Below are 25920 nucleotides of genomic sequence, written 5' to 3'. Positions count from 1 at the left end.
TTTCCCCAGCCTTTTCAAATTCAAATCCAGAAAAATTGGTTTAATGTGGTGAAAGCCTGGCCTCTGGCAATTAGAAGTCTTCCACTCTATCCCCACTTGCCAAATCCCCCCTCTATCAGCAGCATCAGCTGAAGTTATTTTATAGATTTTCAAACTGCATTTCAGGAGACGCGTCTGCTTTGCTGCTTGGCACATTTTGTGTTGTCCCTCGTAGTAATTATCATTGATCCACATCTTCCATGCTCTTTTCATGTTTTTACTGCTTATTTTGAGTTCTTTGTTCTCACTCCCACTCCTTTCCATTCGCTTCATAGATGTATTTTAGCTTAGATAAAGTCAATGCTCAACTTTTCTAGATCAATTTAAATATTGGATCTGATTTTCTGGTAGGATACTCTATATTCCTCCAATTTTTTGCTCCGGATGATACCAGATACTGCATCTCATCCATTTCTCTTCATATTACCATTACCTCTCATCTTCAAATGTCAGTATCTCAGGATGGTGAATTCTAAGTCTCTACACTTTTTCCAGTTCATTATTACACAATAAATGACATTTATCCATTCCTGTTTTTCAGGACAGCTGTTATCCATCTAAACAGCACAATCTAAATTGCTTTGAAGGCTGATCTTTGTAAAATTTTTTGCTGTCTTTCATAATTCTAGTAGAAATACTTTTCATTGTATCACAGCTCCAGTTAATTCCCATACCAGAATATTTAGTCACCTCGGTATTTATTTAACCCAGCCTGAAGTTCATAATATGTATGTTGCTTATGCCCAGATGCTTAAAAATACAGGGGAACACTTGCTAGATGGTCTATATCTTTAAGGATCTGGGACCCAAATCATCTTTGGTAAATTTCTTATCTAGTTTTTAACACAGTTCTGTGAATTCCTAATGAGTAACTCTTCCCTGCTATGATTTCTTTAAAACGACTATTTTTTTTTCCCCACAAATATATGAAATCTTACTCCTTGTTGATATTGCAAAAGCATCTACTAATACATTAACCTACTTTTGTCTATTAATTAAATAACAAGAATTATTGAAAGTATTAACATATGCAAAGGATTTCAAATTCAAAAATCCTCATAATTCATTATTTACCATTTAAAAAACTGACAAATAAAGGAGATAAAGAACAGGAACAGTCTATTGAAGGAAAAGGAGAAAGGACAACACAGGATTCCCAGAAAGCAGCCACGCTTCAATAGAGGAAATGTAACATCAGTGAAAAACAGAGACAAAAAAGTCAGTCCCAAATCTCAGTTTCATGTATGTTCCTGGGTGCCACTTGAACCCTATTTCTATATATCATAAGCAATATTTTGCATTGCTAGCATTCTCTCAAGGGCCTCATGCTGCCCTATTGCATGGAGCTTGTGTTTTTTCTGTGTCAACACAGTAGACAGTCTGAAAAGAGAAAACATTGAGAAGTGGAATGCACGCAGCATGGCTAAGTATGGTACTGCCATTCTGTGATTTAAGTGGCTGCTAAAATACTAAAGCTGTCTAGGAATGCTAGGGGAGATCTCATAGCTGCTCTTATGCCTCTAAGATATGCTGAGAGATACATGATCTCCAAGACACAAAAGCATTATCTAGTGATACAGTGGTGTTGCCCTTCATACACATGCAAGAAAATACATGAAACTGTCTAGTGGGAAAAAGGCTCCCCTTTGCAACAACAGCACATAAGCCCAGATTACATCAGTCATAGTACCTGCTTGGCCTTAGGATGTAGAAACCTGTATTATATAAAGGGGAACTACCTCATCGTTCAAGGAATTTTACATTTTCCTTAGACCCAAGAGAGAGCTGTATTTTGTTCCCAGTTTCAGCACCCCTCCCCATCAGCAAGTACCAGAATTCAGTTGTTTCTCTCCATACTCATAGTTGCAGTGAGACTCCAGATCCTCATTCTGTAAGCTCATGTTCAGAAGAAACAGGTGCTGTAAGTGCATAACCTTACAGGGTAGTGCTGATGAGCTGATTAAAATAATGTGTGTGTTCATTTCCTAACGAAGAGACACCTGTGTTTGGTTGTATTTTTTTTCCTTGCTTTTTTTGTTTTTGAGTTTTAAAACAGTCTGAAGTTTAAAAAGAGTGAATAATACAATTATTTGGCAAACTGTACTTGTCTTTAAAAAAAAAAAATTATTGTTTTATTTCCATATATGGGTTAGTGATTTTGTTTCAGTTTCTACCTGTCTGCTGTGATTCTAAGTATCTATTTCAGCTTTAATGGTACTCTCCAAGGAATTTTTGCTGATATTTCAACAAAACTGTTTTTTTTTTTTTTCTAGCATGCTATTTGTTCCTTCCAAGGTATGTAGACAACAGCTGGTGCTACCCAGAAAAAATACTTGAAGACACCCATAAGGACAAGGATGGCTATTCTAGAGTTATCCCTTAATTCCTTAAAGAGTAATCCATCCTGTCTGGGTGGCCTATAGCAGACTCTCTCATTGACACCCACTTTCTTTCCTTGTTCCTTAATCCTTACCCGCAGCCTCTCAACCATGTCACTGCCAGTTGCAAGCTCCATATAGTCCAGCCCCTACCTCATGCACAGGCTGCTCTTTCAAGCTGGTTTTGCTTACCGCAATGATGTTGTAGTTCTGGGATTGAGACAAGGCTTCTAGCTCCTCTTGTATGTTCATCTCGCTGCATACACTGGTGCAGAAACATTTCAAATATTTCGTATTGTACCCAGCACCTCATGGAGCAGACTGAGGATCTCACTAGCACACAGCCCCTTGAATTTTGCAGTGCCACCCAGCCTGTTCCAATAAACCTGCTTCCCAGAAGGAACTAGTCAGATTGGGCACAGAAACATTCTGGGAATCCACAAATTCTGGCAGAAAGCTTCACTGTGACATAGAGATGTATTTATATAACATAGCGACATAGGATGGACTGTAATAGAGAAGGAGTTATGCCCAGTCCCCTTTAAGACTCTGGATGCTGCCTTGACATTAGAACAAGGATTGTGACAGAGTGTGACCTTGCCAACAGAACCCCTGAGTTTGTTATGGCAACAGGGCTGTCATGAAGTCAGCCAAGAACAGGATCTCCTGTGATCATAGTGTCCTTTGAACTGGGACAGCTAGATTCAAGTTTTCTATACGGAAATCCTGTGAAGAGAAGGTAGTTGTCTTGTGTTAACCTGTTGCTTGTCTTTGGAAATCAATTTCCCATGATACTCAGCTCATCTACTTTCTTCCTCTTTTGCTCTTCTTCCTCAAACTCAGTAACAAATTAATTGCCTTATTTGCCATAGTCTTTTATCAGATATGAAATTTATGCTTTGTATCCCTTTTATAAAGTGCAGCAAATACCATGAGACTGGAAAAAAGATTTCTTAGTTTGCATGCTGAATTTTCTGCCTAGCTCCAGTTAATTAAAAGGACAGTATTGACTTCCAGCTAACAACTTGCTGTAACCATAGAAGTTGTGATTTTGCCTATGCAGAAAACTGTAAGAATCCCTCTGGATGAGGGTAGATTTCTCAGCCACGTTTCATTTTGAAGAAAATGAAGCATCTAAGAAGAAAGGCTAAGTGAACTGGGTCTGTTTAGTCTTGAGAAAAGAAGACTGAGAGGGGACCTGATCCAGGTCTATAAATAGCTAAGGTGTGGGGTGCAGAGTGGTGAGGCCAGACTCTTTTCAGCAGTGTGTGGAGACAGGACGAGGGGAAATGGCCAGAAAATGCAGCATAGGAAGTTCCGCACAAACGTGTGCAAGAACTTCTTCACGGTGAGGGTGACAGAGCACTGGAACAGGCTGCCCAGGGAGGTTGTGGAGTCTCCTCTGGAGATATTCAAGTCTCGCCTGGACGCCTACCTGTGTGACGTGGTGTAGGGAACCTGCTTTGGCAGGGGGGTTGGTCTCAATGACCTCTAGAGGTCCCTTCCAACCCCTACAATTCTATGATTCTGTGATTTTCCATGAGTTGAGCAGTACTGTGAAGGGAATTACTGACAAATCTTAAAGAGACTAGAGAGATTCCCAGAAGATGTACTTGCTTCACTACATATAGTGATTTTTTTGTCCAGACAAAAAAAAAAATCGAGTTAGGCTTCTTGACACTTTTATGTATCATCCCTAAGCATATACCCTAAGTGTATGTTCCTAAATTAAACTCAGAATCACTTTGTTACATACAGGTCATCTGCTTCATACATATTCCCATTCTGTTCCAGAACATCCCTGGAGACACTCTGATGTCAATAGAAGTCTCTCACATTCAGAAAGGATCTTTGTTTGCTGAAAACCAGCAAATGTGAGTGATTTGAAAGAACTCAGCAATCTAGAGGAATTAAGGCATTCATTCCAAACAGCTACGGACAAACTAGTGAAAGATATTGAGCTTACATTACAGGAAACCCAGAATAATGATAACAAGAGGCACAAGAAGCAGCAACAAGTAAAGATGGTATGTGGAAAATAGAGTTTTTCCAGATGTTAAACAACAAATCACGGAGGGTGTACATCAGCTTGTAAAGGAGTGTGAGGATCATGAGAAATTTGAGTTTTTTCTGAGAGAAAAAGAACTCCAGTAGCTCGGATTTTTGTGCGTTATATCAAATTCACAAGTCGTGAGATCTTTCTACTTTGTTAAAAAGGTTGTAGTGTTTGATTTAGGTCAGGAATATCCTAATTAAATATTTTTTGAAAATTCTGTAAATGTTCAAATCAGAAAATTTTGATAAGGGGGATTTTTCAGACATGGGGATGTTTTGTCGGACAACATTCAGTGTAAGATTTCTTTTCAAAATCTAATGATTAAATTTAGAAATGATGGAAATTAGAGAAATGGGGGTTATTAGAGAACTAGTGAATCATTACGTGAAAGTATGAATAATTGCTTGAACAAATACTCAGGTAGACTTAGATGAATTTATTCCATTTGCATTTCTATCAGCTTGAAAACGAATTTAACAATCTCCAATTTCTAGCAGGGTGCCATGGGAGACATACCAACATCATATTTCATCTCAGATAATACAACTGAGAACATGGATGCTAAGAGTCATATGGCACACTTGGATGTGACGGGAAGAACAAGTACTTTGCAGTCTGAAGTATCAACCCGTGTGGAAGAACAGAAAGAGCTTTGCTACGTGCAGGTCACTGCTGCTGACATTGAACTTCAGAGGATGTGGTGTAATTTTGTGCTGGCTGAGCAGAAATACGAACATGAGGATAGTGACAAAAAAAGGCTTCATGAAGAGAGAATGGCACAGATTCACCAACAGGTAGAGAAAAGAGCAGTGAGTAGGAAAAAGAGAGGGTTGAACCCAGTACAGATCAAAACATTCAATTCCTGTGTTAAGTATTTTGTAAAGTTTTATTCTTTTGCATATTGAGTAGTACTGTGACTTCAGAAGGAGATCCTTAAAGCTTGTACATGTACTAGGGAGATAGGTTCTTCTCCCTAGAACATTCACTGCAATAAATATTAAATATTAATATTAAAGAACAGATAACTCACAAATTAAGTTCATGAGGTAAGGATCCACAAACACCTTTTTTTTCTTACTCTTTCCCCTTGAATGACATAGGACTTGATCTGAATGCCATATTAGTCAATGCAGAAGTTTCCTGCCTCTACAGTAGGAGCAATTTCCTGAATTACATTTGGATGATTCAGATAGGAAATGCGTGAGTAAATGCATGGATGAAATAATCTATCAAAACAATGCAACAAATCAATTTTGCAAGACTGCTTTTTACAGAAGTAAGCTGAAGTTATCTTATGTTCAATATTTAGCGTGTTGTCAACAGCAGCCCAATCCTAAAGAGGCCACTCGACGGTTTAGCAAACAGGACAGCCACAAAACCTGGTTTTTAGAACGTTCCCTGATGAGCCTCCAATTGTCATTGGATTGAGTTAGGGAATAAACAGAGTATCTGAATTTAAATCACGTATTTTAGAGGTACTTGCATATTTGACTTCACTTGCATGTTCTGTGCTTTAAATCAGAACAGAATAAAAGGATGTTTTATGCAGTATTCATAGCATTGTGTTGTACATATCTCAGATCATGTGCAAGAATGGCATTCTGGTAAGCTCCATAGAATCCTTGAAGTTTTCTAGTGTCAATTAAGAGAAATACACTTGGTTAGACTACATGCATCTGAGCTGAACATCTCAGCAATCGGATTCTTCTTAGTAAAGGCCTGAAATTTTGCCCATGAGTCTGCGTAAATGTTTGAAAATGACCATGCAGCAAAGAAGAGCTGGCTACAGTTTGTTCCACAAATATAGAGATGGATGCAAAAATTCTTACCATGAGTGTACACTTACCTCTCATGAATTTACTCTGTGTATTTGCAGACTCTTTCTATAAGTGAGGTCACTTAACATTTATTTCAGAGAGAAAACTTAGTCTGTGTTATGGATATAGGAGGGAATGTGACCTCTGTTATTTAACAAAATAGCTGATTTGGTCTCAGTTCACCTGGTGCCTAACCTCACAATTATTCTTTATGAACTAAATATGCCAGTGGATGATCATGGGAATGCTCAGGGAAACACATGGATTGGGTGTGAGTGGAACACAGTCATGTGACATAATGTATATCTTCTCTTTTCACAGTTTAGCCAAGGACTCCAAGACCGACTCCTGCCTCCAAACCAAAATGTTTTGTTTTTCTTATACTGCTTCACATTTATGTTTATTATTTACATAGTAAAAGACCTCGTCTTTTACTTTTTCCAAAACCATCACCAGTTCTCTTTTGCTATTGTGTTCTTTTTCATTTTAAAAGGAATTTTCCAGGATTAAAAATCTAGGAGAAATATGCTCTTAAAAGAGGTAGAATATTGTTCATTTTTCTGCCCCTGATCTTACTGTTTTTTGTTATTCACACCAACCAATAGTTACACAAAACTAACTGATTTCCTGAAGAAAGCTGGAAATGGATGACATGATTTGACATCACATTGTCTATACAAATAAAACGAGAAGTCTCTTTTGAATGTGTTTAATTTTTGTCCTCTCTTCCTTGGATTAACAGAGTGGCTTGGGCTTATCTGTCTACCTGTATGTGTATTTTTGTGCAGGTTTCAGAGCTAGATTTATTAGCTGTGGAAAAGTACTCAGGATAATTTAGTATTGCTGTAAGTTCATTGCTACCTCTGCTTCTGGGATAGAAACATTCCCCTCTGTGCTGTGGAACTCTCTATACTTACACACAGCTTCAATCAGCAATAAACCAGCAAGTACTGGCAAACACATACCTTATTTGTAATTGAGGTGTCGTGATTTCTGAAGTCTCCACAGTGATAAGGAAAGATACCAAATATAGCCCCAATAAAAAGGCATTTTGTCTAGTGAGATGAGACTTTTTCATTGCTATTTTAATTGTACAGAATAAGATATTTCTAACAAAGAAAAGTCATCTACCATATGGTATGTCAGGTTCAAGTAACTACAGTATTATGACCCTTCCAGTGATGCTAGATCATAATTCATCCACATATCCACATACACATGCCTGACTGTTTCATTTAAATAGTTTTTGTCTCAGTCTCCCTTCTCTTTGCACTGTGCTATAAACAGGAAAATAACCTGAAGGGTACTCGATAATCAGGTAGGTTACCAAAAAATAAACCAATCACTCAGGTCAGAGTTTAAAATGGGATGTAGTCTTCCTTACTCAGGCCTGTATCTGTGATGAGTTCGACATCAGTCAATGTTGTATTTCTCGGGTGTTGCTGTCGCAGTGTGTTCACAAAGCCACTGTTGCGTACAAGGCTGTCTGAAGGCAGTAGAGAAAAGGGTATTTCACATCCACATTTAATAACTGAGTATTTTCCTGACATTGCAGGAAAAGTGTAGAGCACAAGGTCTTGCACTTCCACAGCTTCTGTATTTCTGAAGCTGTGAAGGGTTACAAGGAATGTCCAATTGACATTTAGGCAAAAATCTACAGAAGACTGAGATGAGTTATGACACAATCTTCCTAAAAGGAAATTTGTCTAAGTGAGGTTGCTTGCTATAGGTTTCACCAACATACGCAGATTTAGACAGCTAGAACAATCAAAAATAAATGAATGAAAGCTTTAATTAGCTACAGTTCTTCTACTTCTAGCAGAAGTGGTCCCTTCATCTGCTTTAGGATTTTGGTGGAACTCAGCAATTAGACTTTATATTCCAAATGACCTGAGAGTGAAAACAGTAAATAAGCTGCTTTCAAATCTGTATTTTTCTCACTGAAATCTTGAGAATGTCACCCAGATGGCTGAGAGAAACCTGCCCTTTGCTTTCTGCTGGATCTGAAAATGCTTCCTGTAGATAACCTTTAATATAAATATGGTTTGCAATGAGACAAGTTACTTGGAATATCTCTTTTCATTCTTGGAGACTTTGGGGTTCTAACAGACAGGAGAGATGATATCAGTCTGCATTTGGAATTAACTCAAAAGACAACCAGAAGTTGTCACAAATGCGAATCCACTGGAAGTTCCAGAACACAGAGTCTGTGTAGAAGTAGTATTTTTAATACTTGCTTGATGCTAGCTTTTGGAGATGCTGACTTTTTTCGTGGGGGCAGAAAGAATAGCCTTTTGCATTTTATTTACTGCACAAGCGAGATAATACTGAGCAGTCTTGAGAGACAGTTGCCAAACCACGTTGTATACTCCAAACACATACATATCCTAAGATCATAAAATTAAGGAAAAAAATAGGTAGGCCTCTTTCTCATATGTCATCCTTGTGAGCACCCATTCTATACTTTTAAACATATTCCCATATGGGTGAGAGACAGACTGAGATTGCCACTGAAAAAAAAAATTATATCAGTTGAGCTTCTGGGAGGTGCCTGGCTATGCCCCTGGCCATGGTTTACAACAGTAGGCACTCATCACAAAGTGTATGGTTTTATGTGAAACCACAGGAAACTTGGTGGTTTCAGCTATTTTAAGCCTAGAAGTAGGCAGTATTTTACAGCTGGTTTGGTTTCAAGAACACCACAGTAGGCAAAGAAAGATTTTTTAAATTTAAGGGTCATAGAAAAAATACTACTCTATGGTTTCAGGTCCCCGTGAAGAGCTCCAAATTAATGAATAAAAGATTAAAAATAATGGCGTGATATTATACATATTTATATGTTTGACATCTAACAGGTGTTTTATAGGTAGCTGAGCTGGGTGTTGCTAACTTAACAAAACAAAACATTTGCTAATTCTCATACTAGTCAAGACTACACTTTACAGCATTTAATTTTCTTATTCTCCTCTAATGAGAGTGGTTGAATCAAATGAAAGGGAGAGGAGAGGAGAGGAGAGGAGAGGAGAGGAGAGGAGAGGAGAGGAGAGGAGAGGAGAGGAGAGGAGAGGAGAGGAGAGGAGAGGAGAGGAGAGGAGAGGAGAGGAGAGGAGAGGAGAGGAGAGGAGAGGAGAGGAGAGGAGAGGAGAGGAGAGGAGAGGAGAGGAGAGGAGAGGAGAGGAGAGGAGAGGAGAGGAGAGGAGAGGAGAGGAGAGGAGAGGAGAGGAGAGGAGAGGAGAGAGATCGCCCCACTAGGTAAGGAAATCCAACTCATATTTAGCAAACTCATTTGGGGGCTTTCTAGCCAGAGTTTTTTTTAAAGATCACAGCTGAGGTGTTTTACAAGGCTGCAAGGTCAGCTGTGCTGCAAAAATTTTGCATGGGCTTTTTCAGTTAATTTGTGCCTTCAGACCTCAGATTTATGTTTTAAGTTTAAACAAGCTCTTATGTGCACATAAGCTTAATAAAGCTGGTTCAAAGTTTTATCTACATTTTCATTCATTGCAACAGAAAGCAAAGAAGAGAGGAAGAGGAGACTCAAGAGTGCAGCAGAGAAGATCATGCCTGAAAACAATCCACTAGTCTGAATGCCAACGAGGCAAAGTTCAGCAGGTCAGATAACTCTCAGCAGAAAGAAGGGAAACACAGTGGTAAGACTACATGCTTTCATTGCCTCCGCTGAGCAAAATTAAAACCACATTACACCGAACGTTACCGGCGACACTGAGCAGAGGAACTGTAAGAGCCCTGCACTCGCTCACTTTGCCTCAGCAGGGCAGGGAGGAGGGGGCTTACAGAGCAGCTCCCCAACGGACATTCGAGCTCTGGCGGCCCTGGGACAGCCCTAGGACAGGCATGGTAGCCCCAGGACAGGCACGGCACCGGGAAAGACGCCAGGAGCCTCGCCCAAGCCCGGCCCCTCCGGGGTGCGTTAAGGCTGCTCTTAGGGGCAGGATGCAAGCAATGGGAGTGCTGGGCGAGGAGGAGTTACCCGCTGTCCCTAACAATGTGGGACAAAGAAACCTTGGAGATCCTCAGTAAAACGTAAGGGTGAGTGGTCTGATGCTCTTTGTAACGAGGGGAGGGGATGCTGCAGGTGGTTTTGCGTGCTCTTAATTTTACTTATTTCTAGCTACGGAATTCTGGAAGATGTGTTGCTCAGGTAAGAGACCTGTAATTTTGGAATAGCGATTTGCAAATCAGTTATGAAGGGAGTGAGATGTGACAGCAGAAAAATTAATTATTTTCACTAAGCTGCGGTGGTGGGCGGACAGCACCTGTTTGCTCAGGTGTGCTCCCTGCCCAGGCACTCAGCGTCAGCAAAGTCAGGTGGGAGGGCTCCTGCACACCTGATTTCAATGAGCAGGGGGATTGCCTGTGGCAGGGTTAGGTGCCTTTCTGCTGGTAATGTAATGAGTTGCTGTTGCTCTGGACTGGGCATTTCTGCTCTGAATCTTTTGAGATAGGTTTAAAGGCTACTACTAGTACTACTCTTGCTAGCAGTGATGAGCAGCCGGCTTCCAGGTATGTTGCACGTGCTTCTATTTGGTGGTGGTTTTTGAGTTATTATTATTGTTGTTGTTTTTTTCTTTTGGGGGGGCGGGATGGAGAGACTTTCAGGACTTCTGATGCCATTTGCAGTTAAACACTTTTCTCTAGCACAGATAAAGCTTCTGCCTGTTGCCTTCAGCATTATAAACTGCTTTGTAGTTTATGTGGTGTGAGATGGGCTCCCTTTTGTGTTACAGATATGGTAATGACTCCTATATGTACAAAATTAGAGAGTAAAAAGGAGTTGATTAAGCATGCATGTGGCTTGTCCTCACCCTCAGCAGTGGTAGGTAAGCACTGGTTGTATAAGTACTTGTAACTAACGTGTAGTTGATCAAAGCCAGGTGTGGGTTTGAGCTCTTTAAAGGAGCCTCATCCCTAAAATCCCAGATCATTTAAATATCTTTATTTGTATTTTCCAGGATCGATTTGACCTAAGTTACTGTAATGTTCTTGAATTTCCCTTTTGTCTGTGCTTTAGTTGTTAAAGTGCTAGTTTTGTCTTGTGCTGCATGCTTCTAAGACAGGCACTTTAACTTGTCTCCAGGAATGCAGTGTCTGTAAAAGTGTTGTGTTCTTGACTTCTCTTAACACACACACACACACACACACAACACACAAAAAAACAAAAAAAAAAAACAAAAAAAAACAAACCACCCAGTGATTGCAATACTATGGTGAGGCTAACAAACTCCAAGCTTTGTGAATTCCTTCTCATTTGGAGCTCAGAAACTTGTAGTTGCTTGGCATTTATGGATTGCCCTCCTTGTAAACTAACTGAAATGCATAGCTTGGGTAGGTGTTACTGAAACGATTATTTGGTTTCTTAAAAACTGATTTATTGAGACTTGTAGTTCCTTGTTGTTGTGAAGAAAACTGAGAAACTGCACTGGTACATTCTTCCAGGGACTTGACCAGGAAGATAGACCAGGCTGTAGCAATGAGGGTAGCTTTCACTGAAAGCAGAGAAAACCATTTTGTTAACCTCAGTGGTAGATGGGTTAGCTGTCCTGGCTTGCTTATTTGGATGTTACCACTACAGTAGATGTTGTGATACTATGGATGTCAAGTCTCACTACAGACACAAAAAATCCCAGATATTCATCCTGAGTAGCAACTTTGAGTTGAGTGTTCCTCATTTTTTTCTCTTTGTCAGCAGTAGAAGCTGGAAGGGTGTTGTGTTTTGTTTTTTTTGTTTGTTTAAATGGGCTTTCCTTTCTGAGTACTTCAGCAAGTAAAATGAGAAGATAGGCCCTTTGTTTGCTTTCTTTTACGGACTTAAAATCTTAGTTAAGAATTTCTCATTCTGGCTAAGAAATCTTTCCCTTTGTATTATTACTGCTGTGTTCCAAAAGACTTCTGTGCTGCTTTTGTTCTCAGTCTTAAACCTAATTTCACATTGCAGAAATATCTGAAAATCCCGATGCCTCTGTGGGTTAGTGTTATTGGAGAAAAGAAGAAAGTATGATCTCTTTAACCAGCTTAGTTTCTACTGATGATTTTTTTCTCTCTCTCTTTCCCAAGCATTCACGTGAAGTTGTCTCTGATGCTGATGAACAGAGATGAGGTGCATCTCTGAGATGCTGAGGGTCATTCTGGTTGAAGGAACAGAACTATTTGGTTCCAGTGATTGGAGTAAACACCTGTGTTCTGCCACCTGAAATGCAACAGGAGCTATGATTTGTGGGGGCAAAGTGTGGTTGTGGGTAGTTGGACAGAAAAGCACTATCGAGACAATTGTGTATAAATCAGGATGCTGTTAAGTGGTGTGAAGTAGATCCACACAATAATTCTGTCATTCTTCATTTCTTCCTCCAGTGCTCCTAAAGAACTGACTAGGCCTCTGCCCAGAGGAGTGCTGTTATATTTTACTGCTGCCCTTGTTCCCCAGAGCTCTGGGTGCTACTTTGTGCACTTAGCATTGGTCTAAGTAGAGATAAATACTTTATAGGAGTTATTTCACATCAGGTTGCCTTATGGATGCTGAGGGTAACCATATGAAATGTGAGGTTTCTCCAGGACCTTGTAACTACCATCAACCAGCTGGAGCATAGGCTGCTGGTATCACTATTGTAATGATGACTTAAAAGTATGGATGGGCTGGAAGCAATGGAATTCAGTGCAAAGTTTTACTTCTTTCCAGAAGCCTCTGCTCACTGGTGAGAAAGGAAGTATCAGACTGTATTTCGGGTTGGCTTTTCCAGATGGTCTTAATAAGGGTCTGAAGAAAGGCAAGGAAGACTCTGTTCTGCTGCAGTTTCATATCTCCGTTTATTTAAGTAGTAAAGCCTGTACTCAAAAGTAAAAACAGGCAACAGGGCTTGCACAGAAACACTGTTTGATAGTGACTTTAAAATAACCTGGTAGGATTCTTGTCTTTACAGGGAAATGCTGTATCAATTGCATTTTTTTTCCTGCACTGGTATTTGGTCTTGCAGAATCTGAGCAATTGCCTCTCACACCAGTCTTCCTGCTGGTGAACTCAGAAGCAAGGGGAAGTGCTGTTGACTAGAATTAATCATTTATTTAAGATGAGTACGTGCCTAAATATACACTTTCTCTTGAACTGAGATCCCTATGCAGAATGCTGTCCCTTTCTGTAAAAGAGAAATATTTAACTCCTCTTTCAAGCTTGCAAGAGGCTAAGTAATAAATGACCTATACTCGGGTTGTTTGGTTTTTGTTGGATGACGTTACTTAAAAGCCACCCTCCTTAGATACATGCGGTGAGATGAGACAGGAAACAGGTATAACAATAAATCCCTCTGTGAATCATTACTAGTCTAAGACTGCCCTCTCTTGGAGGTTACCGACTGCTGCACTGTGCTCAGATGTATTTCTCATTCACAGTTCTCCTTGCAAACATTTGTGCTTTGTAGTGGACCTTTGCTTGTACATCGTTTCTAAAGCAGTGGTTCTCTTTTTAGAAGAAACAGTAGAAAGTTTCAAAATAGTTTTAAAATTCTACTGTCATTTTCACCTAAGGGCAGGCATTTGTCTTCTAGGTGACTTTTTCTTCCTACCACTCTCTCTTTTGGATAAAAGGAAAGCTCATGGAGAGTTAGAGAAGAGACAAAATCTTTCAGGCAATGTACTTAACGTAGCAAAAGCAGAGTTGCAAAGAGGCAAAAGACCAGATTAGAATGGTTTTTTTTTTTTTAAGAGTCTTAACATTCAACAACTTTAATGCCGTGAGAAATCTTGCTGTTTTGGTATGTAGCATCCTATATCTCCTAACTGATCACATAAAATTCAAAATCATATCTACTTTAAAGTTTCAGGTAGTATCTTAGTTATCTGACAGGAACAAGACAACGTTTGGACAAAAAGTTATCTTTGGCTAAATTGATGCTGTGATGTTTGTTAAGATTTGACTGCATTGATGAGTTCGGTTGGTAGACCTGTTATCCAGCCTAACTCTGGACAATAAGTGTTAATTCAACTGTCAAGGATTTTTGTTTTGTGTTTTGTTACCATTAACAAAACAATAAGTCCTCCTGGTGACAAAAAAAATCAGTACGGTTGATTTACAAAATATTCTCCTACCCTGCTGTTAAGTCTGTTTTGATATATTATGGTGATTAACTTATTGGTTTTGTTGTTCTTTCTTTTTTTTTTTTTTTTTTAAGGAGAAAACTCATCTGAATATTTCTGTGGGGTTAAGTGCTTGTCTGTTTTAACTCTTGTTGAAATGTTCCCAGGAAGCCTGATTTTTTTTTTATTTTTTTTTTTTTTTTTTTTTTCCTCCCCTTCCCTGCCCCTCCTTAATTCTGTAACATATCCTGAGGTCAGAGGGGTGATTCTTGCATCTGTGTTTCTGGGCAAGCCAAGTATACCTTTGGCAGTAGGAGTAAACCAATGCATGGAGGATACAAAGGCAATAGTGTTGTAAACATCTCAATAAGATCAGAACAACATAACTTCTATTCAGAGACATCGTCATAGAGTGAACCTACTTAACTTCAAACTGAGAACTGTGGGGGATTAAAATACTTTTTGTCTTGTGTAGGGTCACGTTATATGTTGCTTCTTAATGAACTACTGGAAACTAGGGATCAGCTCTGCTTGATTGTGCTTCGGTGAGATGAAGAAGGATTTAAAATCCATGCCTTTGAGTGTAACCTATTTCAGAAAGTGTTCTTCAGCTTGCTTTCTGTGGTTAGTTCTGCTACAGTAATTCCAATGGAGAAAATGCTGCTTCCTGCTCCCATCCGGGAGAACAAGGGTACTAACGGATTAATTCTTGTTGGCTTACCAACGCTGTGATGCCTTTCAAAGATGTTCAACCAAAAAGGGTAATCTGAATTTCGGCCTTCAACAAGACTAGCTTTGAAAGACTGAAACAGGTTATCTTGTGTTCTTTCTCCCTCCCCCAAATCTCTTGATAAATACTACAAATGCTTGAGGAAGTGTTTTCCTGTGGTGATAGAAGCATACTACTTCAGAAGCCTGTAGGGATTAGAAAATGATTATGGCCTTAATCCTTAATTCAGACGTATTGAGTTTGTAGCCACTCCAATAGCAATAATTTTAGGAGTGTCCTTTACTAAGACACTTCAAGCTAATCTGAAATAAATGTCTTAAGATTGGTTGTTACAATTCTGGTGCTAAAAAAGCATCAGGAGGATCTGATATAAGAAAGTGTATTTGCAGTGACTATGACCAAACTGGTTGCTACCACAAAGATGTGTAATGCTTTCCTCCTCTGCTTGTCCCTAATGAGGCATGGTCTTTAAGGAGCTCATCTTCTCAGAAATAAAACTGGAATTTTATCTGAGATATTTTTCCCTTTGTTAAGTTTGGTTGAAAGTGTCTAAGAGATTCAAAAATAATTGCAACAGCAGAAGTGAATGGACTACAGTGTAAAAGTACAACTTTTTTGAGAAATATACTGTAAAACAAACTAGCAGCTTTCAGGGTCCTTATAAATGATCATTTTTCCTCTGTGGGAAGTTAACTGAGAATTGAATTGATCAGACTCTGATGTTCAGGCAAATGCAGAACAAAGACTGGGAATTTACAAGAAAGTTGAAGCACTCTTCTATGCTCAGTCTCTCAAGCTGTTCCCCAAAAGGTGGCGGTGTCTGCTAGCAGGAGTGTCTTGCTCTGGCAAACGGATGCTTTCCTTAAGGTTCATTCAGTTTTGCGTTCTGTCTGCTGGCTGCTTTTTTCCTCCCCTCCTCCTCCATAACCTTTATCTTTCAAATGAGACCAGCAGGCTGTATATTTGACAAATATTTGTCTAGCACTGTAAATGAACACAGACTTAAAAATGACCTTTGAGTCAAACCAGAGCAGATTCCCACACAAAAAGGAATTAGTTTTAGTTACTTTTTGTCTAAGCTGTATAAACAGAAATTATTAGAATGCATGCTATCAATGTTTTATCTCTACATCTGTGGCTGAATGTCTACAGCTTTTTAAAATGTTGTCCCAGCTACAACTGTTCCCTAAAGACTCTGCTGAATGTTTGGACCCTCGCTCTCTACTTATAAGCAAACTTTCCAACTTTTTCAGTGTTCTCTGTTGGGGTTGGATTTGAAGAACTTGAGACTGTCCCAGTATCATAACCCTGACTTAATGGAGCTGACACTCTTTTCTTATCAGGGTTCTTCTGTTGGAACTGTATTTTATTTCACTGCCCGGACTTGACAGTTCTGCAAAGTTATTCCTAAGCTACTGCTTGATCTGACTGCAGCTCTGAACCTGTTGATTCTCCCATAAGATTTGGCTGGTGGTCATCATGGAATGAGGGGAGAACATCTTATACCCTGATATTTCCATCTCCCTTCCCCCATTACATCCTTACACACATGATTTCCTCATCTAGTTCTGTAGTCTTCTCCCTGGAGAGCTCACAATGAATCTAAGGAAAGGAGTGGAAAATGCCTGCAAAAGCAGCTAAATCTGTCCTTCCATTTGGGGACAAGAAACCTAAGTTTATCTCTTGGGACACACTCAAAGATATACTGGCTGTTACTTAAAAACAAATGAAAAACAAGCTTTCCAGAGTGGATTTTTGCATTTAGGAACCTGTTGATTACGTGAGACCATTTGTGAAGAAGGGGTAAATTAATATGGATATTCTAGAAATAAATTCACTGTGCCTGAACTGTTTCTACAGTCCAAGAACTCTAAACAAGATTTGTCTTTACAGCATGACAATTTCCATTTCAGTGTGGTTAGCATAAAAGGATCATCATGTGAATAATAATTCAAAATGGCATTGTGTTTTTAAAAACCTCATTTAATAAGGCAGAAGTATTTATATCAGTGATTCTGCTTCAGGATTGTATTTTTATTTTCTTTCAAGTATTCATTGGTTAACAAATCTGACTTGCCATCAGTCAAAAACTAGATGTTTTATAGGAATAAACTTATTTTCTGTTTATTTTAAAGAATGCAAGACCTGGCAGAACTGATGACTACAAAATCCAGTTCTCTCCTCACTACTGGTTTTCATGAAGAGCCATTTGTTCCACTGTTACCAATTGCACTGAGGCTTCAAATGATTGGAAAAATAGTCAAAAGCCAACAACAAAGAAAACAGCTAAGAGCTGCTCTGTATCAGAGAAGGTAGAATAGAACTGGGGGAAACTAAGAACAGAGTAGCGGTGATTCTCAAAGATGCTGAAAATCTTCTGTCTAACAGCAGATAGGCTGCTTTTCTTGGGAAAGATGCTACTGAAAAAGGGTGGATGAAAGTATTTTAATGCCACAGGCAAGGAGAAAATGAACAGGACTTTGTTTGCTGCTGCTTGTTATATGAAGTCCAGATGAAGCTAAACATTTTAGGGAATTTGAGGTTTAAGCAAGGATGGTGATTTATAACAGTATCTAGGACACTAAGAAGAGCTTAGAGGTGCTGGAACTTCACAGGAGTTCAAGTTGTGCGTTTCAGGATTCTCAGAGCTGTAAATTGTGTTGACCCTAGGAGAGTGATGTTAGGAAGGGTTGTTATACATGCTTGTGCTAGCCTTAGCACTTGGTGTCAGGCTACCAAGACTAATGTGACAGAGAGAATCCCATTCACTATGGGTGTTGCGAATGTGTTGTGATTTTTCTTGAACGCTGAAATAACTGATTTTTTTCACATGATAAAAACTAGTTTGAAAGTCAAACTGCTGTGGTTTTTTTCTTTTTAATTGTAATCATGACTTCTATGTAACTTTCCTCCGTCTAAGACAAATATTTTAAATGAGTAATAGGAAATTAGATTATCCAAATTATTTCACAATCACAGTGTAGAATTTGCTTTGTTTTTTTTCTTTGCCCCTTGTCTTGCCTTGACATGGATAATTCCTCACTAGGGGCCGAGTTCTGGAAGATGAATATCCCACAGAAAGTCCCACAGAAAGTTTCCTGGAGGCATTTGACGTGTGAGTGGAGGAGAGAAATCTTTCTATTACAGAATGTTGCTTTTTGATTACTTGTTTATTGTTGCTCAGCTGATCACCTTCTGAAGTGTTTGTTTTGCTTATGCCTTGATTAAACCAAAAAAAGGAAGTAAAGAAAGCAGATGAATCCTGCCCCCTGCTGCCTTCACCCAACAATACAGAACAATAATAAAACCAGATACGCTGGTTCTTCTCTTATGACTAGGAGTGCAAGACCTGTGCTGCCCATGCTCATGCTTCAGAGAGCTATTTGAATGCAGACAAACTGCCACTGTCACTAAAATATGTCACAGCAGTATTTCCACTATGCTTTTAAAACTTCTACTTTTCCCTCATAGAATTTTCTGTTAGCTGGCATTTGGTACTGGGACAGAGTGAAGCATGGGAGGAGTACATTGTTTGGTGCTATCTAAGCTTTCTAGGGTGGTGGTGTTGACCATAATCTTTGCCAGATTTTGGTTTGAATTATTTGACGATTTCTCATCTTAAAACCAAGAACAACAAAACAAACAAAACTGGCCCAACTGTAATTTGAGGCATCAATACAGTTATGTAAGCATAACATTTTTTCCCCTTTCTTATATTTCTATAAACTCTTAGGGAATAAATTTCCTAATAAGATAAGGAATGAATGTTAAATGCACAATGCTTTTAAAACAGTCCTGGAGTTTTAGTTTCTTGGATCTCTGTTGGGATGTTTGGATCAAAGCTTCTTTCTTTAATGACAAATAAATTAAATTAAATGCAATTATATGCCTTTCATGAAGAATCAAAGGCAGAGCCTGTCAGCCATGCAAATATTTTGGTACATGCACTACAGATTTCTTCTGGGCTTAGCAACTTCTAATTTAATTTAAGAAATGAGTGGGGAAGAATATTTATAATAATCACTATTTCAGAGGAAAAGAGTAGGAGCCTGTTTGCTGACTTCAGTGGGCTTTAGATCAGAAGCAAAATTATCGCTGTTATCTCTAATGCCCTTCAAATGATTGTGATAAACTTCCTTTTCTTCTCTTCGGTATCCACGTGCAAAATCTTGTAATCTCTGCTAATTCTGAGGCAACAGTTTCCCTGACTTTATTAGAGGCTTTCCAGAACTGTGTTAATGAAACAATGAGACATGACAGGTTGGGTGTTATGGTTTAATCATGATTTGCCTTGGAGGTTAATGGCACTTGGCTGACAGCCTTGTGCTAATAGCCAGCATGTGCAGCTAACTGCCCAGGTGTAACATTATTAATTTACTTTGGTTTTCTCCAGCCTGCGTGTACATAATTGAAACATACAGTCCTTCATTCTTCAGCCCTAGTGTAGCCTGGTTTTATTTATTTATTTTTGGAGGAGAATCACAAGATACAGCCAAGTGGAAGTAGTGCATCTTAAAGTAGTGACTCACTCAATGAGTTTCTGTGTAGTGTATGGGGAAATGCATCTTGCAGAGAGGACAGGAGCAGGGATGGGGTGACGGAAGCCTTCTCCCTTTCCTGGAGACAGCCAGCCCAAGGCACTGTTAGTCCACAGATGTTATGCTTTATGTTACCTGTTGTTACTGCCAAGAGAGATAATGTGAGCACTGAATAGCACACATATAATCATCTCAAACCTGGAAGAGAAACAATAATTTGTCGAGCTTGGGTGTACTAGTTCTACAAGAGGAAGAAACCCAGAGGCTTAAGAGCAAACTGCCTTTAGAAGTTCTTCAGGCTTTGATTCAACCCCTTCTCTAAATTCTTCTGAGGTAGACATAAGAAAACTGAAACCAAGCCATCTACTTTGTATTATGTTAACACCACCAGATATGCAGTACATGTAATAGATCAGCAAGTACATATGCTGCTGGGTGTAATGCAGATGCTGACCTTGAATGAGAATCCATTGCCTACAGTTCTGATTTGGGAGTAACTTATCAAAACCAACTGCTGCCCTGCGTCTCATAGGAAAAGAGCCCAGAAGAGCTTATTTGGATCTGGATTCCTGATGATTTTTACTTGTGGATAAATAGACTTAGAACTTTTTGTGTTAATTTTGGAGACTGCAAGTACAATCAGTCTGAATATGTAGAAAATGATTACTTTTGCTTACCTGGGAATCACTTCCAAGATGAAGTAACTACAAGGGGATATGATAATGTCATACATTTGGTTTGATGTTTGCCTAATAGAGTGATTCCTTGTACTATGTTTTTTGTTGATGTTGAATGACTTCTAAGAAAAACATTTTTAACTAAATTCTGTGGTGTTGTTGTCCAGTAATTAAAAATAGCTACATACATGGGAGAAGAAACTATGAATTTCACAAGGAAAAGAAAATCCCTTAAATGCTATCCAGAAAAGTATAGACAACTAATTGGGAGCAAAGAATATTCAAATACAGTTATTACTATGGAATACCTCCTGGCCTAACTCTGCTGAAACTACTGTTCCTGAAAAGAGTACAGATGCAGCTCCTGTGAGGCGGCTGCTGATTTGTTCTCTGCTGACGTGTGAAGCCAGTGCTGCTGCATGAGCTTGCTGTCTGTGCCCTAACCACAGGGGAGGCCAGGTGGGCCGGGGTGGAGAGGGGCTCAGGAAGCCAGAGCTCTATTTCTGGCTTTGTCAAGGACCTGGTGTATGACCTAGGGAAAGGCACTCTGCCTCTCCATGCCTGCATTTCCTTTCCTGTTTATATAGGCTGCACGCTCCTCAGGCAGAGTCTTCTCTGTGTTTAGTGTCTAGTTCTCCTCATCTCTTAAGGGTTGTGGCTCCTGGCTCTGATGGTGAATAACTGAAGAGATAGGGAGGTCTGTCATGATTCCTGGTGAGGCAATTGCTCATGAACAGCGAATACATCTGCTCTTTCCTGTGGAAAATAGATTATTCCCTTTGTTGTGACTGTGAAGTTACTTTGTCTCCAGTTAAATAGTCTTGATCTAAGTTTCAGAGGCTCATTAATATAGTAGCCACTGCACTTCCTGGTTTTTAAAGGTGAGAATGGACTTAAGAGTGCTGTAGCAGTGTCTTGTGTATGGAGCTTTCTTTTGGAAATACAGTATGTTATAGAACACACTTGTGGTATGGAGTAGTGCCAACAATTTCTATGCAGGTAGAAATAATTCAGAAAAATACACCTTGCTAGGGGAAAATACATTGTAATAGTTGCAATGGCCTGAGATACTGAAGATACTGCATCTGCATGTGCCTAGGTCCAACAAGCAGTAGGGCATACTATATATACCTGGCAAGCACACGCTTGAAGCACACATGCACTCCACGTATATACATCACCAGTCACATAGATCCCAGATGCATACAGAGCACTCTAGAAACACAGTACCATGGGCTGCATCCTGAGGCTGCAGCCCCAGTCTAACGTCTTGTACCCACTGCTTCACCGTTGCATACATGCATGGAGCTGACCACAGCACTCCCTTGGCTCTTACATTCTTGACCCTCGAGGCATCTCTGGCTCCCGGGCTAGTTACTTACTAGCTAGTCCAGCTTGCTCTCTGCTGGCCCTTGCACATCCTCTGCACACACTGCAGATGTTGGCATTGTGGGTATATATTCCTCCCACCCATGATCTTACTTCTGTTGCTGGCACTCAGATTCCCATTCAGGCACGTGAACCAAGAACAGAGATTCTCACCCCTGAAAAGTTATTAAATTCTTTTATAAGGTGGCACAGACAATGCTGATCAGGTGCTGGATGTGGTCAGACAACTGTACCAACCAGATAACTGTTTATATGGTATACATTTTATAGCCCTTTGCCCCTCTATTTTTGTCATATTTATTTACTTCTGAGTCACATAAATCCATCTTTTTTCCACCTCTGATGCCTTCCCTCATCATCCCATAATGTCTTGAGTGATCCTGAAATGCTCTTCCCCCCCCCCTTTTCATTCTGTCCCCACCCTCTGACAAGTAACCCTTCTCCATTCAAACGGTGATGTACTGCTGGCTCATCAGCCATTGTTCATGGTTTTAGCACCTGCCCATTGGATCTCAGTCCCTTCTGAGACAGACCTGGGAGGGTCATGGGCAGGGAGTCTTTTCTTTAGAGTCCTTGTTTTGTGTTTCTGCCTGCACTTGTGACTCTGTGCTCAACCAGGCTGGCAGAGATCAGTTCTGATGTATCTGTGATGGGCCTGGGAGGAGATGGGGCAAAGTGTCATTGGCCTCTCTTTCCCTTTATTAGTTCTGTGCTTGTTTGTGCATGTGCAGACAAGCTTCTCTCACACAACCTAACACACCTGAGGCTTTCATTTTAACTTCATAAATCGGTAGGGAAAATGTGAGTAAGCAGGAAAACCCAAATTTGTAGCTGGTTAATCCCAGGCCACCCAATATGCGTAACATCTGAGAAATACATGTATTGTTCTTATCAAAATGGTGTAGTGAAACCTAAGGCAAAACAATGTAGCTACGTTTCCATATTAGCAATTCAACTCTTACTCTATTTTTTTGTTGTTGTTGTTTAAATATCGTTCTTTGAACTGTAAGTACAAAACTATAATTAGTAGGCAGAGCAGATACACTGACTTCAAAAACAGAAATCAAGAAATGTTGCCTAAGGCAACACAACCACATCTTGGTTGTCACTAGTGTGTTACAGAGCCAGTAATCATATACGGAAGTGGATGACTTCATGGGAAGATGAGATAGACATTTATGAAGGTTAACACAATTTCAGCACAGAAATTGAAGAGCTTTATCTGCTGCTGATGTTGGTAGCCAACTCCCAGTTTTGTTTTTGTGGTTTATCCTGCCAGTTATGTCAGACAAGGCAAAATCTAACAGATTCCTCTTCCACTCCTATATCATCTATTTATCAAACTGTCTGCAAGCCACCAGCCTTCTTGTCAGTCTGGACAAGCATCAGCCCTGAAAACAAATGCTTTCTCCACCCTCATTGTTTGCAGAAATGGATTCTTATCCAAATAATCAAGCAAGCTGAAAGAAATGCAGTTGGTGATTTTTGATGCTGGGTGGTGGTTTTGTGTCTGGTGCAGAGCACCCCTTTGAGCAGGCTGGGTGCAGGGCTGAGTCTGGCTAGAGCTCATGCAAGAGCTTTGTGGAGATGCATATGGATTAGTCTTCTGTAAACCAGAATCTGACAGTCCAATTGCATCTCAGATCTTGTCCATGCTGAACAGGTGTATTGCCCTAACTATTCCAGAGACCTTTTTTTGTGTGTGTGTGTAACCCACAAATACAGTTGAACTTGTACTGCCAGTGCTGTGGTATTGCATATTAGAATATCTTTGCTGTTGACTGCTGCATGTGAACCACAGACTATACTGGTACAAGGCACTTAAGGCTCCCTGTCTCGTACAAATGGCCAGAAACAAAAGAGCCTTCTCATTGTCGTACTGGCTGCCTGCAAGTGGGAAGATGCTTCATGATCACGCTTTGCACGTATGCGTGTGTGTGTGTGTGTGTCAGTGCACATAGAGATCTGCTGAAGTCAATAGACCTTTACATGATTGATAACAGAAGGAGTCTTTTAAGTGAAAACTGAGTCAGATGCAGTTGTCTCTGTGCACTGCGTTCCAGAAGTTCCGAAAGCTCTGCCTCCCTTCATGCAGCCTCCCAGCAGCAGCTGCACTACCAGGGTGACATGGGAAGGCAGCAGTGCTGCTTGGGAAGTGCATCTTGGCCTCTTCAAGAGGCCTTTTTGCATGCTGGTGCCCTGGAAAAGGAAGGACCAGAGATGAAGATCGGGTCAAGCATGTTACTTGAAGTAATGTTAAGGTCATGAAAGCTGGGATTGAAACATAATCTGGAAAAAGAAAACAACATTAATGGTAGTACTTTATGAGGCACAAAGGAAAGGAGAAATAGGGTAAACCACTCTGTTATTGCTTAAAAAAAAAATCCCAGTTTATTCCACATTGAGATTATTTTCCAGCAAGAGTGCAACCCAACAGTTGTAGTGCACTGACTGCTGCTCCAGCAGTATGCTGTCCTCTTCCCAGGTCAGGAATAAGTTGTATTGTTCTAAATGCTGTCAGACTAGTACTACAGGGTTTACCTGTGGAGATATCTGTGATAGTCTTGTTGAAGCAAGAACACTTGAAAGCAAAGATAAAATGGAGATATTTTTTCCACAGATGACCTGATTATCTCCCTCTGTATTTGCTATTCTGTATTTTGATCAGGTAGTTTCTCATTTCTTCTCCCTTCCTCTGATAAATAACTTGTAGATTTTATTGAGGTTTTCTGAACTGAAAACTGATGCCTGGCACTTTTTTTTCTCTATTTTTTTTTCTTTTTTTTCCCATGAGAACCTCTCACTTTGTGGTTGCTTGAGGAAGTTGACTTAAGCGATTTAAAAAGTAGTCGTGGCTTATTTAGAAAGACACTGGCCGTTAACACAAAAATACATGCCTAAATATGCTAACAGGTGCAAGAGATGTCTAATCACATGATGGTTGCAGGAAGTCTATTAACCATAGTGTAGGGTTAAAGACAGGTCATTCTGATAATTACATTCAGAAAGTAAATTTTTTGCTTTATCTTTTTTTTCCTTTTTCTTCCTGAGTTTTTCCTCCATTTACAGCTGGAAGCTGAAATTTTTTACGTTCTAGATTCAGTATGAAAGGTTGTGACACTGACTAAAACCAGTGACAGTCATAGCTGTAGTTGAAACAGAAATAGAGGTGTGAGGTTAAGCAGATATCAGCACTCTTTATGAACTTCTGTGCTCTTTCAGTTTTCAGGTCACAGCCTCCAACTTCTTTCTGCATGCTACCTAGTGTCTATTAAGAAAAAAAAGCTCGTAGAAAAGACAAGGCTACTGTCCCACTGCCTAGGTTGTCTTTACCTCTGGAGTTCTCATAGAAAGTAATATTAATTTTTAAAACTATTATTTTTTTATTTTTAGGTCTAGATCTTTCTCATTTTAAGTTTATAGCATACGCAAACATTTGGACTAGAGTTCATAGATTTCAACTTTACTGAGGAGGGACCTTCTTCTTTAATAGTTGTTCTGCCAGAACTATAGCCAATCTATATTGCAAAAATACGCAAATGGAGAGACAAACAACGCAACAACAGCAAATGTTTGCTTTTACAGAGCAAATCTATTGGCTTTCTGTATTTCAGATTTCTGTAGACAGTAGATGCCTGGTGATTTTTTTTTTTCTTAGGTGTGATCCAATGCATTTCAAAGCCTTACTGTTAGGATGCTTACTGTTCAAAGATTTAGTGCACAGAACGACATATTTATTTATTTCTGGTTGTAACTTCTAGTTTATATAAACTATTTTATGGCTGGAATTATGTTTCTACTGTACCTAATTTTGAATAATCAAAATATATTCATGAAACATGTACCAATAACTGAGCACAGTACCGTTTCTTTTTGAAATCTGTTTTCAAAGGGTCAAATCCCTTCTATGTTAGGAAGTACATAAGCCTGCGTACAGCAAAGCCAATGTTTCTCAGAATTTAGATCCTCTGCATTTTGTCTGCGTAGCAAGTTCAGTCTTTTGGTAATAAATGAGATGTATCTCTCTATCTTGCCAATGGAAGATGAATGGCTCATCTGGTTAGAATGTTTTTGCTCATCTTTTCTTGTCCCCAGCAGGATGAGACCATGTGAAGAGCAAAATTTTTATTTTTCAGAGTGGTTTCATGCCCCTTCTTGCCCATGACTAAACTGATCTGCATCATACCCACGGACATCAGTGTGTAAACCTCTCT

General features: G+C 39.6%; 1 protein-coding gene and 1 long non-coding RNA gene across 3 annotated transcripts in view; both read left to right on the top strand.

The window, feature by feature from the left end:
- The first annotated feature begins 4232 nt into the window (after positions 1–4232).
- On the top strand, positions 4233–7123 carry TMEM247 (transmembrane protein 247). Its single transcript, XM_019612721.3, is given in 5 exon segments — positions 4233–4292; positions 4295–4444; positions 4968–5267; positions 6612–6830; positions 7079–7123. Coding segments are annotated over 5 exon segments (774 nt in total).
- Positions 7124–9817: 2694 nt separating this feature from the next.
- The window catches only part of LOC146544908 (uncharacterized), a 68483-nt gene continuing 52380 nt past the window's right edge, over positions 9818–25920 (top strand). Inside the window, exon 1 of one of the 2 annotated variants that reach the window (XR_014882024.1) lies at positions 9818–10337. This is a non-coding gene — a long non-coding RNA (uncharacterized LOC146544908). The remainder of the gene's footprint in view (positions 10338–25920) is intronic. The other variant, XR_014882023.1, reaches the window with a different exon arrangement.

Source organism: Meleagris gallopavo, chromosome 2 (genome assembly GCF_905368555.1).
Source record: "Meleagris gallopavo chromosome 2, MGAL_WU_HG_1.1, whole genome shotgun sequence".
NCBI classification, from domain to species: Eukaryota; Metazoa; Chordata; class Aves; order Galliformes; family Phasianidae; genus Meleagris; species Meleagris gallopavo.
This window is presented reverse-complemented; position numbering and strand designations above follow the sequence as displayed.